Source organism: Grampus griseus (assembly GCF_964374135.1).
Source record: "Grampus griseus genome assembly, chromosome: 10".
Taxonomy (NCBI): domain Eukaryota; kingdom Metazoa; phylum Chordata; class Mammalia; order Artiodactyla; family Delphinidae; genus Grampus; species Grampus griseus.
Genome location: NC_139004.1, coordinates 26981229 through 26998066, shown reverse-complemented (window position 1 = coordinate 26998066; position 16838 = coordinate 26981229). Strand labels below are relative to the sequence as shown.

Below are 16838 nucleotides of genomic sequence, written 5' to 3'. Positions count from 1 at the left end.
CAACTAAGTAATCCATCTCAGTTCTCAGAAATTGCACCAATTTTTATCTTTTCTTTTTTTTTTTCTTTTTTATCTTAATGTCATGGGTTTTTTAACCTTTTTCCAGATCTTTTAGGGAAAGGTCTGGAAGAGCTAGCATTTCTTGAGCATCTACGTATGCCTAGAATATTAAGAAATTTGTATTTCTTTTTCTGGTCATGGATGCATAAAGATAGAAATTCTATCCTAAAACGTTTATTTTTTACCAAGGAAACGATTAGGGGCCCAAGAATCTGGACTTGTTTAAGGCCCTCAGAGAGGGTGTCAGCAATTTCAGGAGTTAATAAGATCAAGTCTGAGATCTGTTTTACAGAAAAATGAAATACTTGCCTCATCTATTCTGAGGACAATAACAAAGGGGCATAAAATTCGAAGGAAAGACTTAAATTTAATATAATGAGTGTTGTGTCCTATCCGAAATGAAACCCTAAAAGATGTTTATAAGTGGTGAGTGACAGATTCTAATTTATTGAAAATATTCTGGTATTTGCAAGGCACTATCTCGAGGATGATTTCTCAGTTTGAGTCGGTATAAAGAGAAGTAGTTGTTTGTGGTCCCGTGATACCGAGTTCGTATTTCTTCTCATGTCATTTTCTTCGAGAATGAGTTCTTCCGCACGACTAACCTACCTGTGTTGCTGATGCTTATCTACTCAACCGGACTTGGTCTTGGGGCGGCAGTGAACAGTGTCATTGGTACATTGCCAACCTCATCTCCTGCTTCCCGAGTGTGTGTCCATGATGACAAGGGGAACCCCGTGTCTTGGTCTGTCACAGACCAGTTTGCTACCATGTGCCATGGCTAAACCCTGCCAGAGCATCGCAGGAAAGGTTACAGCCAGCTGGTGGCCCTCACGCTGGCCAGGAAGTTGCGAAGCCAGGGATTCCCCTCTCAGGGCAATGTCCTGGATGACAACGTGTTCTCCATCAGCCTCCTAAACAGCATTCAAGCCGAGTTCTTGCCTGGTCGATTCTATAGGCTTATTCTCACCCCTGCAGCTTTCTCTGGGCAAGTTCACCCCTAGCCCATTAGAACTCCAGGAATTTTCTTCCTTTTTCTGAACATACACATGCTCCTAGCTGTCAATGAGGGGAAAAATTAAAACTAGAATCAGGAGAACCTTAAATTTTTGAAAAGGACCAGAAGACAAGCAGGGTTAGGCTGGGAATGCCTAACTCTCCCTGTCTCAAGTTTCTAAAGTAATGACTATAGGGGTCAGAGACAGCTATGGGTAAAAACAGGATAATTATCTTCCTTTGCGATCCACTGTAGGAAGAAGGTTCTAAAGTCAGAGGGTCTTCGCAAAGGAGCAGAAATGACTGCATGAGAACAAGTGATTTAACACGGCAGCACGTGGCTACTGCTTCCTTATTGCTGCTTGGGCTTCTACTCGGTGTTCTCATTACCACGTCAGTTCCCTACAACCCAAAATAATGCTCCCCTGTGCCTGCCACTGCTGTTTCCCCAAACGCTCTTCCTACCACCTGTGACTCAAGTTCTCTGTAGAATATTCTGCTTTTTTCCCTTTAATTACTGTCTCTCCACTTCTGCCTAGGACTCTAGCATATAGTTCTTCCCTGGAAATGTTTGAATGCAGTGGTTCTCACCTTTTAGTGCCCTTCAGAATCACCCGGAGGGCAGGTTGCAACACAGATGGCTGAGCCTCTCCCCACAGCCCCTGATTCAGTAAGTCCAAGGTCAGGCCTGAGAATTTGTACTGCTAACAAGCTTCCATTTCTCAGTTGCCTTGGATGGAGGAATGAAGATATGGGCATTTTAAAAGCTAGAAACAAACGAACAACAACAAAAACAAATACATCAATAAAAAAAATTTTTAAAAAGCTCGAAACAGACGATGTCGGCATAGGACTGGACATTGCCTATCACCTATTCCAGCCCCCTTGTTTATAATCTGCTTTCTCATGGGAAACTAAGATGCATATGTAGGTGTGAATCTGGATATGCAAATGCACATGTAAACATACATACACATATATTTACATTTATTTCATGTTTCTGTATGCATATGTACATACTCAGAGAATTTTGATAAGATAAACTTTAATTCTCTCATTACATATGAAGATTTGTGGGCCAAAGAAAATAAATGACTTCTTTGAGATCATACAGATAATCAGTGCTAGAGGCGGAGCCAGAACAGTGTTACTTTGATTTCAACCTTTTTTTTCCCTAAGCCAAGTATCTTTTTCATAAAGGAAATTTAAATGATTAAATTGATTAAATGATTATAATCAATACTCTTATTAGTCTTTTATCCTTATCAGAATTTTTGTTTTAATTTGGATTCCAATTGATTATGTATGCATATCTTTCAAGGAAAATAAAGGAAGAGATAAACATCACAAGCTATGTTCTTCTATCTGCAATAAAAGCAGACACAAACACAATGGTTGGATTTATCTAGTCTGGATAAAGTTGACTTAGCCATATGGAAAATATTGGTTTCTTACCCCATGGAGGTCACAAACATCCCGACTACAAAGATTAGAGGAAATCTAAATTTTAGGTGTTTATTCTTAGAAAAGTAAAGAAACTGGCTGAAGGAGAGCTTTGTTTTAATAAAAAAATATGATTCCTTGGGAGTGACAGTATGCTTAGGTCACCATGAGCCAGTTGTTACCTAGAGGCTTGTCGTTGGTGCCAGAGGGAAGAGGTCTAAGTAACTGGGGTCCATAAATCTCTCCGGAGAATGTGGTCTAGTTTCTGCCCCAGGGATTCTCATTATCTTTAGCATTGATAACTGAGGGTCACTCCCAGCTGGTACATGGCATCATTATTATAGCCCTGTGCCTTATTGTCTCACTAATAATAATGTGCCTACTGTTTACTTAACATTTAACTACATGCTGATAATTGTGCCAAATTTTATATATACTTTTGTGTATGTGTGTGTGTGTGTGTGTGTGTGATTTATCTTATTGTGGGAATTCTGGCTGGGGGGTGGGTTATGACTCATCAAAGGTTATGGAGATTTTAAGTCGTGATCAGAGCCTGAGTTTGTCAGATTCTGAAGCCTGTACTTTGAATTATTATGCTAATTGGCCTCTCAGGCAGCTAGGAACTCTCTGAGGACTCAGTACAGGCAACATGCTCAACTCTGCAGAGATCTGTATTTTGCTCTGGGTGGATGCGGACTGGGTTTTGCAATTGCCTGCGTATTTAGTGAGCATGAATGTTCACTCTGCCTAAGACTCACTGAGGGGAAATACAGAGGAAGAATGGAGATTTCAGTCTGCTCAAACTTTGGGAGCTGGACAAGGCAGGGCAGTTTCGGAGGACATTTAGACATCCTCTAGAATAGAATCTCATTTAATAACACAAGTTTTGTTTCTACTCATTTTGCATTTTTCATGACGAATTTTTGTTTGGTGATTTGAATTTTGAGAAAAAAACGTGAAAGAACTCTAAATTAAATTTCTTTAAGTTGTCTGTGATAATACCTAAAGTTTTGTATCCATTTTCCCTAATCTCAGTAAACACTAGGAGCAGAGAAAAAATAAAACTGAAAGTAAAACACAGCCGATGGAATAGCACAGCACCTACAACAAAGGTGATTTCTCCCTTCTAACCTGGGATGTTAGCATTAAAATTATTTTAGTTGGGGAAAATAAAAATAGTAAAAAAAAAAAAAAATGCAGATGGAGGGATTGTTGTGTCAGTATAGGTAACATTAACAGCCTAATTCTCTTTCCCCAAGTTTTTATTCACCCATGTTTCTCAATCTCTGATAGAAATCTTGGCTCCAGCTATTAAAACCCAGTTGCCAACAGCCCTTTGCTTTTTCTGATCTTACTGTACCTGAGCAATGAGGTGAAAGAGAGAAAGAAGCCACTCCCAGCCTCCCCTTTCCTTTACCCACTCCAACCTCAGCAGTGCTGGTGGCATGTGTGTTCCAGCCCTGTTCCAATTTTGTTCACTTCTTTTTAAAATTATTTATTTATTATTTTTATTTATTTATTTGGCTGCGTCAGGTCTTCGTTGAGGCACAAGGGATCTTTGTGGAGGAGTGTGGGTTTTCTCTCTCTAGTTGTGGTGCGTGGGCTCTGTAGTTTGCAGGCACGTGGGCTCTCGCTGAGGGGCACGGGGCTTAGTTGCCCTATGGCATGTGGGATCTTAGTTCCCTGACCAGGGATCAAACCTAAGTCCCCTGCATTGTAAGGCAGATTGTTTACCACTGGACCACCAGGGAAGTCCCTGTTCACTTCTTGAGTGAACTTTATTTTCTTGAGTGAACTTTTGTTTACTCCCCCTTATTCTGGCTCTTGTGATTTTAAAAGTTACAAATAAAAATAGCTAACATCTGGGTATTCTTCTTCCTAATGGATGTGTGGCTTTCTCTCCCTCTAACAGATCTATGTGTTTCCAAGGCAAAATATACTCTAGGTTTTAAACACTGTTAAAAGACATTGCTTATAATCCAGTAAGACTATCAGACTTTAGTTAGTACCATGCAGTTACTGCAGTGAACACGAGATGTAAGATTTTAGTTCTAGATTATTTCCCAAAGAGAGCACTTGATATATTTCTAGTTGTCCCATTAGAATTTTTGCTTTTTTTTTTGGCTGCGCTGTGCAGCTATGGTATCTTAGTTCCTGGACCAAGGATTGAACCCAGGCCCCAGCACTGAAAGTGCCGAGTTCTAACCACTGGACCACGAGGGAAGTCTCTCTGCTGCATTTTTGACTATTTCCTTTCATCAGATTCCTGAGACTAAGAACATGGAAAATAAATATGCAAAAATAACAATACAAATTTCAGGAAAAGAAAATAGGTTAAAAGGGGAGATTAACCCCACAAACATTAAAACATACTATGAAACCTATATAGGGACTTCCCTGGTGGCACAGTGGTTAAGAATCCGCCTGCCAATTCAGGAGATACGGGTTCGAGCCCTGGTCCAGGAAGATCCCACATGCCGTGGAGCAATTAAGCCCATGCACCACACTGCTGAGCCTGCGCTCTAGAGCCCGCGAGCCACAACTACTGAAGCCCGCATGCCTAGAGCCCGTGCTCCACAACAAGAGAAGCCACTGCAATGAGAAGCCCGCGCACCGCAGCGAAGAGTAGCCCCCACTCACCGCAACTAGAGAAAACCCAGGCGCAGCAACGAAGACCCAGCGCAGCCATAAATTAATTAATTAATTAATTAATTTAAAAAAACCTATATAAAGTGTAGTAATGGCACATGATTGTGCAGAACAAAGGGGAAAAAAAGGTCCAGAAATAACAAGTACACAGGAAAGTTTAAAATAAGATCAAAGTGGCATCTCAAGTCGCTGGGGTAAAGATGGAATTTTAAATAAGTGGCAGTGAGACAAATGGATAGCAATCTGAAAAAAAGTAAAATTAAATTAAACTCATATTTCATACCTCTACAAGAATAAACTCCAAATTGATCCAAGATATAAATAAAGCCTTTAAAAAGAAAAGAAGTCATACAAATACTAGAAGAAAACATTGGTTGGTTCCTTTATAAGGAAAGGCTTTCCAAATTCAGAAGTAATAAATTAAGTTTGATAAATAAAATACATATGTATGTGTGCATGTGTGTGATTTCTCAGTGGCAAAAGATCTGGCGTCAAAATATAAATTACACACTAGGAGAAACTATTTGCAATTTATATCACAAATAAAGAACTATTTTCCATAAAATATAAAGAACCCTTAACACTGAGAGGAGAAAAAAAATTTACTCAAATCCAATAGAAAAATGGGCAAGAGACATGGTTAGTTCACAGAAAAACAAATAAAATGACCCTTAAACATATGAAAAGATGCTTAACTTCACTCAAAAAAAAAAGTGTGATTAAACTGTCATGCAATACTTTTAAAAAATATTGAGAACCCAAGTTTGAAGCTGTAGAAAATAAGCATACTCATATACGGTAGTGGGAGTAGGAAAGTTACAACTCCAGTGAGGGGAATTCAGTACCGTCTAATAAAATACATACGCATTTATACAAGCAATTCAACTTCCAGAAATTTACCCTGAGGATTCCTCCACAAATATAAAACCAATGTTTGCACTGGGTTATTCACTCCAATATTATTTGTAATATCAAACTTTTAGAAACAACCTAAATTTCCATCCTTCAAAGTCCAGGTGAATGAATTACAACACATCTACACAGTGAAGCACTTATAGCAACAAGGAAGTTTTCTGTGATGTAATTTGAGGTAATTTCCATGATACGTTTTTAAGTGGGAAAAAAGCTACATGTACAAGAGTATGTAAGAAAGAATGAGAAAATTAGTGTATATCAAATAGATCTCTGCTAACTTTTCTTTTGCAAACAGAAACACAGGAAGATTAAATGAGAAACTATTTTTTAAGTGACCTATAAGTAGTGGAGTTAGGGATGGGAATAAGACTTCCCCGAATATATATCCCTTTTATATTGTTTTGACTTTTGAACAATGTAGGAACCTGGGATTAAAAATAACATCTATTGTTTGGCTCTGTTGACTGAAAAGGGCTACAAGTAACAACACTCAATGATCATCCCTGATAGTCAGATCTTCATAAATACCTTTCAGGGAAAATAGAACTCTTGGAAAAAAGGCTGAAGAACAAGAAAAGGAAAGAAGAAAAGGAAAGAACACCTTGAGCAAGAAAGTAAGGAAATACTCGAGACTAAATGTGGTCATGTTGGGAATTCCCTGGCGGTCCAGTGCTTAGGACTCCACGCTTTCACTGCCAAGGACCCGGGTTCAGTTTAAAAAAAAAAAAAAAATTGGTCATGTCAAAAGAAAACAGAACTGGTACAACGAACTTCCTACTTGGCAAATTTGATACCATATATAACAGCATCGAAAATAACAATAATGTAATGGATTATAACACATGAATTTTTTTAAAAAATCCTTGAATCTACAATGATATGAACATGAGGTGGTCTGGCAAACAAAAACTCTTCTTTACAGAAGAATACCTACTAAGGAATGTAGAAGGAATGGCAAATTAGAAAGTTGACATTTTGCAATCTCCAATTTAAGAATTAACTCAAGCAAGGATTATTATTAAATAATATTAAATAAAATTTATTTAATATTATTACTACTTACAAATTGTAAAATGGACCTGTATAATGGAGATGACCGGTGGTCACCATCTTTACCAAGTGGTCAAACTTAGCATGAGCCGCAGTGGAAGAACCCAACATTGTGTGCCTTCTGATACAATGCAGTGAGAAGTGCAATATATCACCACATAGATTTCTGGCCAAGACTGCGTAACCTGAATCTAATCATAAAGGAAGAATCAGAATAATCCAAATTGTGGATGGAACATTCTATCAGATAATTGGCCTGAACTCTTCAAAAAAGTTAATATCAGGGGTGGGAAGAAAAGATGTGAGTGCTTCATTCTAGATTTTAGGAGACTAAGAAACTTAATCACCTGCGACTCATGAACCTTTATTGAATTCTGGGTCAGAGGAACAAACTCTAAAACACACATTTTGTAGACCATTGGGAAAAATTTATTATGATACATTAAATGATACTATCGAATTAATGTAAATTTTCTTAAGTACGATATTGGTAATATGGTGGCATTTATTTTGTTAAGATGCATGCTGAAGTATTTAGCAGTAAAGTATGATACCTGTAACTTAATTTCAAATAATTCCTAGTAATGTCTATATAGTGTGTGTGTGTGTAAAGACAGAGAGGGATCAAATATGATAAAATATCAGTGAATCCAGGTGAACAACAGCTGTTTATTACACTCTTCTTTTAACTACTTTTACGTTTGAATCAAAATAAAACTAACGGTAGAAAGTGGCAGATTTTTACAGGCAGCTTAACCTATGTATAAATGACAAACACAGGTCACCACAAATTTAATGTAAAATATTGTATTTAAAGTATTATTTTATTCTCAGTTTTCCTTGACTCAAGAGTTCTTCTTTCTTTTTTCATTGGAAACTCCATGACTAATAATTACTGATAAATGTTGAATTTGTGATGTTTGACTCTGCTCAAAAACCTTAGACCCAGAGACATAGGAGACAATTTAGGTGAGCAATAGATGATGGAAACCTGAGAGGCAAAGAATGCAGAAGTAGAAACAGAGAGGTCTTAAAGGAGGAAAGAAAGAAGAAGCAGAGCTCCAAAGAAAAACACTGAAAGATAAACACAGTAGAAATAGAAAATTAATTATTTCAACAATGGTATCAGGCACTGGTCTAGGTACTGGAGATACAACAGTGATAGTTACATTGCGGTGAACAAAAGTTTTAAAAATCCCTGCCTTCATTTATTCTAGAGGAAATGGCATCTACTATGTGGCAGGCACTGTTCTAGAGGCTTTACACATATTAAATCATTTGTTCCCAACAACAACCCTATGGGATTGGTACTATTCTTACCCCCAGTTTTCAGATGGGTAAACTAAGGTAAGAAAAAGCTTAAGTAGGACGCCTAAAATCGTTCAGCTAATATATGGCAAAGGTAGATATTAAATCCAGGGAGTTTGGCTCCATCACTCACGCTCTCAAATTCTGCACTATATCACAATAGAAAGGAAGGAAGGAACTGCATAAAAGACCAGAAAAAAAAAAAGGAGGAGAAAGTGCAGAGAAGAGGTAAAAGAGACACAAAGCATGGTCAGAGGAAAGGAGGAAAGGGTACCTATCAGGAGTATTAAACTGAAGGAGGGCTAAATTCCATGCCTTTCTTAATGAATTTATGGCTTTGAAAATAATATAAGATTGTCCTCAGTAAAAGAGTTGAGAAAGAAGGGGGAGTAGAGATAAGCAGTGGGGTTACTAAATGATCAGTTTAATCTACTACAACATTCGGTCCAAGCCTTACCCTGGAGGGATGAATTATGAAGTATGAATAAGAGATAACAAGGGATTATTACTAACAGTTTCTTTGAGTTCCTAGACATTCCAGGTCAACTCGTTTGCAGACTTGCTAAATGAGAGACTCAGTATTTTCCAGCCACTCTTTTCTTGTGATAAAACGTAGCAGATTATAACAGCTAGATATTTGGGGAATGAAATCTCTCTAGATGTAAAATATCACTGAGGATTTCTACAGCTGTTATACCCCATATCTGATCACATGCACATTGGTTAATAAAATAACGTAATGGGAAGAAAAATTGCCTTGCCCCATTAAAAATATTTTATTATAAACTAATCAAGATTGGGTATATTAAGATCATGACCTTTATTTTACTAACCTGAGTGATTATTTTATATGAAGTATTTCATAAGTATTAATTCACCCATATTGAGTCAAAGATTGAATTATCTCTGGAATAGTACTACGGGCTGCTGTTGAACAAGTCAAATTTTGTTTATGCTGAAGGTGAGTGTAGGGTAAAGAACATTCGTTCTTTATTATCATAAAATGCCAACTCAATTACTAATGACAAAATTTCCTGTTTAATAAGTTGTTTATTCATAGTCAATGAGAGAGCCTGGTCTTAAATCCTAATCTCTGACAGGAGAGGAGGATGATGAATATACTTTAAAATGTTGGATAATGCAGGCAGCTGACAATGAATTATAGTTTAAAAATCCCCTCTTTATGCAGCTACTATTCAGAGTGCTACATGCATCATCTCTTGCAGCTAACTGGCACACCTAGCATTCTTTGTCCTTTCAAAGTACCTGGCCGACATCTTTTAAGGGTCGCCAACTCTCTGTGGAGTGAAAAGGCAATGTGCTTAAATGTTTCATTCAAAAAATATCATACATATATACCACGTTAGTCTCAGGGCCACATGTTAGGTAAACTAAGCCTCTTTCTTCTCCCAGGAACACACCCTTTGGTAATACAAAATTTAAAACACAGACTCCTTTTTAAAAAATTTGCCTCAGTTTCCATTTTATCTCAGACCACTGGGCTAAGCTGCTTGATATCCCCAGAACTGCCACATTCCCTCTCTTCCTCTTTTTTCTCCAATTTATAACTAATAACATTAGCTCCTCTGTTCTAAGATTATGGGTCTGGTACTTATTGTCTAGCTCCAGCCACTGACTTCTGCATCTTTCCCTAAGGATTTCATTAAAAACTGTGGTTTGGGTTCCCAGTTCTAAAAAACAATAATGAACTTAAAAAAAGTAAATTTAGGGCTTCCCTGGTGGCACAATGGTTGAGAGTCTGCCTGCCGATGCAGGGGACACGGGTTCGTGCCCCGGTCCAGGAAGATCCCACATGCCGCGGAGCGGCTGGGCCGGTGAGCCATGGCCACTGAGCCTGCGCGTTCAGAGCCTGTGCTTCGCAACGGGAGAGGCCACAACAGTGAGAGGCCTGCGTACTGAAAAAAAAAAAAAAGTAAATTTAAAATATTTTGCAAGTTTCATAGTTTCAAAGTGTTACCAGAATTGTTTCATTTGACCTCCACGAAAACCCTGGGAAGCACACGGGACAGGTACTATTTATACCTTGCAGATGAGAACATAGATTTGGAGGCATTGGGAGACTTGCCCAAGATAACACGGCCCATCAGAGTCACCTGACTCAGTCCAGTGTAGATTTTCTTTGCACAGTCTGGTTCTTCAGGTCCCGAGAACCTTAGTTGTCAAAGGAAATATGATTAGAATCTCTTCTAAAAGGCTCGTAGTTTTCAAGGTCTATCCATAATCAGTCTGGATTTTATTTATACACAATAACCTCACCCTAGTCTCAGACTTGCACTTTGTGTTCATTTAGGTGGCTTGTTTGTTTCTTTTTTCATTTATTCATTAAACTATAAACAGTGATAGGCTGGGGTAAGATTATGAAGATATTTTATGTCATGCCTAAGGGTCTGAGTTTATTTTTGTAGCTATGGGGATTGGAGAGGTAGGGGCAGAGAGGAAATACATACACATCAGCACTCAGTTAAATATTAGATATGTGGGGTGGGTCTAGCCACTGAGGGAAAGGGAAGACAATAGAATTGCTAGTCAAGCTAATCCTTGGGATAAGGAACACTTGAAAGAGGGGACTGATTTAAGAGAATAAATAATGAGTTCAGTTTTAGATATTTTAGGTTTCTAGTGTGTTGACTGAAAAAAAAAAAAGCACAACATAAAAGTTGAGAGTTATGTTTTATTTGGGGGACATTCTTAGGACTTCAAGCCTGGGAGACAGCATCTCAAGAGAGACTGCTCCGAAGAGGGCGGGGGTTGGGGGTGGGAGGGGGGAGTTTTTGCAACAAAACCAGGTAGTTGAAATATCAAAAGATTATTGTTAATAAAAGAAAATCGGGTATCTCAAGTTAAGTTTAGCGCTTCTCTATGTTTGGGAAGATGCAGGAGTCTGGGCTCACTGAAATCATCCCTGTGCTATGCACCCCAGCTATCTGGGGCCAATTAGCTATCTGGGGCAGTTATCCTATGCTTTCTCATCCTGAGTTTCCTTAGGTGCACCGTCAGGGGTGACTGCCGGGGCTGATGGCTAGATGGGCTTGGAGTGGGCAGCCCCTTTGCCTCCATCCTGAGTTCCCTCAGGGCCCACAGTCTGGGCAGCTGTAATGTAATGGCCTAATGGCTGCAACATCCTTTGTTTACTGATATGGCAGTCAACATTTTAGTTCTCAAGTGACATTCAAAAGAGGTGTCCAATAGAAAATTGAACAGAAACATTTTTCACTAGGTTAGACTGTGGTAGGAAGCAACCCTCAAATTTCATTGTTTTACTGTAACAAAAGTTTGTTTCTTGCTTAGAATATGTATCAGCTGCTGTAACTTTGCTGGATTCCAGTCAGCTCTGTCCCATGTACTGTCTTCATTCCCAGATCACAGCAAAGATGGCAGCTCTGATTGGAGCCTGCCCAAGGCCAACCTTGCAATGACTCTTCCCTTTTGCTCAGATGCATCCAACGTCACACCTGTTTAAGCTGAAGCAAGTCACACGGCCAAAGTCAACATCAGTGGGGTAGAGAAGTGTATGGGAATAGGAGCATTGCAAGTCATGTGGTACACAAGCCAGGAAGTACGATCTTCTTTCAGGATGAGGAAATAAATAATTTGAGACAATAATACAATCTACCACAAGTCTGGAAATAAGCATCATGGTCTATAATAGAGATATAAATTGGAGAATCATCAGAGTACAGGTTGCAGTTGAAGCCACGGGATGGATAAAATCATGGAAAGTGTTTTAGACGTGAGAGAAGAGAAATGTCAAGGACAAAACTATTCTCTACACGTGCCTCCATATTCACCATTGCACCATTGCTCATAATGTTACCTTATCCAGAATACCCTATCTGTCACTCCCATATCCACACTCTGTTTATAATAGTTAGTGTGATAGACATTAGTGCAATTTAAAAAAAATTCTTAACAACACCCTGACTACTTTTTTGGAATGTTACCTTTCCCTACCATACAGTTTTATTAGGTGGGGGAAGTCCAGCTGTTTGCTTTTCCATTACAGAAGCCAAGGGGATCCCCCAAAGGCTTCTTTGACTGTACCTTTTCTTTTACTGTCCTGTATTGTGAAGGGGTAAGCAGGTTGCATAAACTGAGCCAGATGGATACTTCTGAGTGGAATTTGACTCCTGAGTAAATGCCACAGGGACAAGTGTGAGAGTCGGAGTGCATTCCATCCAGCGGAGAAATCTGTTCCTGTTGTACCAACTCCTTATTCCCTCGGCAACAGCTTTGATTTCTACCTGTTTTAAAGTCTGATATTCCCACTTTCCCAACAAATCTGTCAATATCTCCTAACAAATCTCCTAATATCCTTATGACAAAGCCTCTTTTCCTTAAATTAGAGTTGGTAGTAGGCAATTCAGAGGGGAAGTAAATGGGTTCACTTTATCAGCACCCTTTATCAGGGTTTTATGCACTGTGAGATATTAAAGCATAGCAGACACCACTATCCTGAAGGCAAGCTGCCTATTTTTTGTTTATGTTCTTTTTAGACTTTATCTCTTTGAAGTTTAATTTATTTGGCATTTCCTCTTAACATTCTTTTATGCATTAATACACAACTTTTTGACATCTAGAAATTCAGGTGCTTTATGGTGGGTGAATCAGGCTCACTCCTCAGCAAATAGGTTTTCCCCATTCCCCATGCCCACTCTAATCCCTCACCCAATCCCTATTGGCATGAAAATTTGAAAGCAATAAATCTTGTGGTACCTTCATTGGAATTCTCCCAATATTCCTGCAAGGAAGGAAAACTCAGTGTTCTTATTGTCACATGAAAGCAGCAAAAAAAGGCCTAGAGTTTATCTATGGTCTAGAGTATTATCATTGGTAATGTTTCTTATAATGTTGTCTATGAACCACTAGCATCAAAATTGCTGAGGTCCTTGCTAAAAACCCACATTCTAAGCCCTCCCCGAAACCTATAAGAGCAGAATCTTTGAGAGTAGGGTAGGGCATTAGCCTGCAGTTGATTTTCTTGTGCGTTAAAGTTAACTTATTATCTCCTACGTTTGAACAGAGAATTTGATGTATGTAACTGATGTAAAGAATGAAAATTCCAACAGGACAAGCAATTCAGCTTCTTTCCTCCATCACCTAGAACAGTAGCTGACATTGAGCACACACTCAGTGATTCCTGGTTAAGTAAATGAACAGAAAAGAACATGAAGTCATTTAAAATAGGACCAAACATTTAAAGAAGGTCATTTAAAATAGGACCAAACATTTAAACTTGTGAGACCCCTGGCTCCACTGTTTATTGGTATTTGATCTTAACCTCCCTGTGCTTCAGAGTTCTCAAGGAGACTATAGAGCTACTTCGTTAGTTTGCTGTGAAGAATAAATGAGTTTGGGCTTCCCTGGTGGCGTGGGTAGTTAAGAATCCGCCTGCCAATGCAGGGGACACAGGTTTGAGCCCCGGTCGGGGAAGATCCCACATGCCTCGGAGCAACTAAGCCCGTGCGCCACAACTACTGAGCCTGCGCTCTAGAGCCCGAGAGCCACAACTACTGAAGCCCACACGCCTAGAGCCCGTGCTCTGCAGCAAGAGAAGCCACCGCAATGAGAAGCCCACGCACCGCAACAAAGAGTAGTTCCCACTCACCACAGCTAAAGAAAGCTTGTGCGCAGCAATGAAGAACCAATGCAGCCAAAAAGAAATTTATTTTAAAGAAAAGAATAAATGAGTTTAAATATATCGAATGCTTAGAGCAATTCTTGCCTAATACACTCGAAAAATTTAGTTAATTGTAATTTAGCAGTAACTGGCCCAAGTTCAGGTATCCAGTCAGCAGACATCAGAAGGTCCTCTCTTTCCAAAATATCTTTCACCATACTACTTGGTCCTTCAAAGTATGGGCAGAAACTTGCACCATTGCAGTCATTTTTTTCTAAAGCAGACAGGAAAAGTGAACACTTTCTAATAAAGCAGGGACCTGTAACCAAGGACAAACTGGAAATCACAAACTAAGCTTCCTTTTTTCTGTTAGCTAGCTTTCCGCATTACCCTCAGGCAAAGTTAAGTGTGTCAGAGGGCCTGGCAACGAGAGATTCTGAAAGCCTACCCAGAGATCCATATTTATGTATTTTTAACTTCTGGAGTTAAACAGGGGTGTGTGTGTGTGTGTGTGTGTGTGTGTGTGTGTGTGTGTGTGTGTGTGTGTGTGTGTGTGTGTGTGTGTGTGTGTGTATAGGGGTGGGGGTGAGGGAGGTAGCGGAGTAGTGAAAGGGGAAATTTTAAAAACGAACACAAAATTCTAAATCCTTAAGTTCTTATAGCGGTTTGGTTTTGTTTATTTTCGTTTGATCAAAGGCACTTATGCCCCTTTGGACGAGCATGGCCAAAACCAAAATGAAGACCGGTGTGACATTCCCGCCTTCCTACGAAGAACAACAAACAATACAAAGGCGTTTGCTCAAAGGGCTCAACTTTCCCAATCAGATGCTTTTGATCTACATTCGATAATCTTGGTAGGATGGTGAGGGTGGATTCGGAGTGGACACGGAAACTTTTATCAGAAGAACTTGATTAAATCAGACTTTTTTTTTTTTTAACTTCCATGTTCCTTCACTCCAAGGAGAGTCCTTGGAAAGAAGACATACACTGTGTTGGGCATTTCGTGGGGCAGTGCGGGTGTGTGTGCAGTGCAAGGGTGTCTCCTGTTGTTTAGAGACAAACGGTGGTGGGCTGGAAACTAGGATAGAACTGAGAAAAGAGAGGGGAAAGACTCAGAAATGAGATCACGGCCGCAGGTCTAGGATCGCAGGTAAGAAGAGGAGGAGCGATCGTGGGGTTGCGGGGGAAGTGAGGCTTTTCGCCTTTGAAAAGCCCGAAAGCCGCGAGAAAGGGAGGGAGGCGCGGACGGGAGGGGGCGGGGACAGTCCCAGGCCCGGGAGGCGGGGTGCTCGGAGGCCACGCCCACGGCCGACCGGCAGTCCTGCGCTTTCCAGAGCTCCGCTGGCGTTCTCTGCGAGAACCGGCGGAAGATCCACCGGATGAATGGCCCTCCTCTCGGGATGGAGGCCCCGGGTCCGCGCGGGGCTCCGAATCTCGCGGCCTCGCCCCACAGCGGGCGGTGCGCCCGTCCGTTTGTGCGCGAGGCGGGGCGCGGGGCTCCCCTGGCCCTGGGCGCGCCGAACCCCTCGGTAGCGGGGGCTAGCAGCAGCCGGTGCGGCGCCCACGAGCACTGCCCCGGAGAGAATGTGGACTGTGACTCCTGGGTCCGAGAGAAAGTGCTCTTTCTTCTGCACCCGGAGAGGTGGCTGGGGACTCAGGGGGACTCCGTACGGGAAGAAGTGGCCGATGAGGAGGACCTTTTCAAAGCGGGAGGACAGGACCGGGAACCCGACTGCCCTTCGCCTCTCTTTCCAAGGGAAAAGCGAATTTCTGGCAGCCGTGTAGACGCTCCCTCCCGAGCTCCGGGGGACCCACCCAAACCCCTCCTCGTCCGGGTCGTGGATTATGAGGTGACACAAGAATTCCTGCAGGTCGCGTGGGCGAAGGGCTGCATGACCACGCTGACCGAGGAGCGCTCCATGACCGCGGTCACTTTCACCGCCAACACGGAGTGAGACCGGTTGCGGGGCGCCGGGACCCTTGGAGAATCCCGAGCCCTCGGCACAGAGAGAGAGAGACCCCTGTGTCCACGCCGCGGAGGGAGAGTTTCACGGTCCCTCAGGACCTGACTCCCCGAGGAGATTCAGTGGGGAAGAGGAGCCCGAGGAACGTTCAGGAGTTAGTGAAGGAGCGCTCATCCTTAAGAAAAGAAAATGCTCTTCCGGAAACTCCAGCCAGAAATTAACCGACAGCAAGAACCTTTTAAGAGGCTTCAGGGAGGCGCACGGCACCCAGTGCAGACTGAAGAACTGTAAGCAACACGATACCTCCTTTATACTGTGGCTTAAATACTCTGACGGTCTGGGGACCTTAGAAGAGGGGAGGAAATGTTATTTTCAAATTGGCAGAACGTGGGAATTTTGGAATAAGAAAATCTGTTGTTAATTTTTATTTTGAGATAACTCTCGGTCACTTTTCTGCCTCCCCGCCCTCCCCTTCTCTTTAAGACCTGAAAGCAGAAGTGAAGTTTGAAGTCTGCTCTCTGCAGAAGGGTGGGGGTGGGAATATATGGGGAGAGAGGCTTGTTTTGAAACTGAAAAAGAAAGTAAAAAGTGTGAAAATAAAATGTAAAACAAAATCGTTTTTTGTTACTGTCTTCTGGTGTGCACATCTTTTTCTTTCTTTCTTTCTTTCTTTTTTTTAAATGTTTTTATTACCTTTAAGTGTTAGGAACAAAAGAGAGGAGCTAGGAAAAGAAGGGGAGGAAACAGAAGACTGAATTTTGAAGGTGAAATGCTATTTCAAAGGGCTTTACCTCAAGTATTTAATTTAGTTCAGT

General features: G+C 40.8%; 2 protein-coding genes across 2 annotated transcripts in view; both read left to right on the top strand.

Moving 5' to 3' along the window:
* Positions 1-14942, top strand: part of CENPQ (centromere protein Q) — a 34219-nt gene extending 19277 nt beyond the window's left edge. Inside the window, exon 9 of the mRNA XM_082663194.1 lies at positions 14756-14942. Coding sequence (XP_082519320.1) covers positions 14756-14908 — 153 coding nt within the window. The 3' untranslated portion in view covers positions 14909-14942. The remainder of the gene's footprint in view (positions 1-14755) is intronic.
* Positions 14943-15291: 349 nt separating this feature from the next.
* Positions 15292-16626, top strand: LOC309828106 (uncharacterized protein C6orf141). The gene has a single exon (XM_082663196.1). The coding sequence runs from the start codon at positions 15439-15441 to the stop codon at positions 16012-16014; it is 576 nt and encodes a 191-aa protein (XP_082519322.1). The 5' UTR covers positions 15292-15438; the 3' UTR covers positions 16015-16626.
* The last annotated feature ends 212 nt before the right edge of the window (positions 16627-16838 follow it).

Coding starts and splice junctions, on each gene's coding strand:
- LOC309828106 (XM_082663196.1), top strand. CDS start 15,439: ATGAATGGCCCTCCTCTCGGGATGGAGGCCCCGGGTCCGCGCGGGGCT.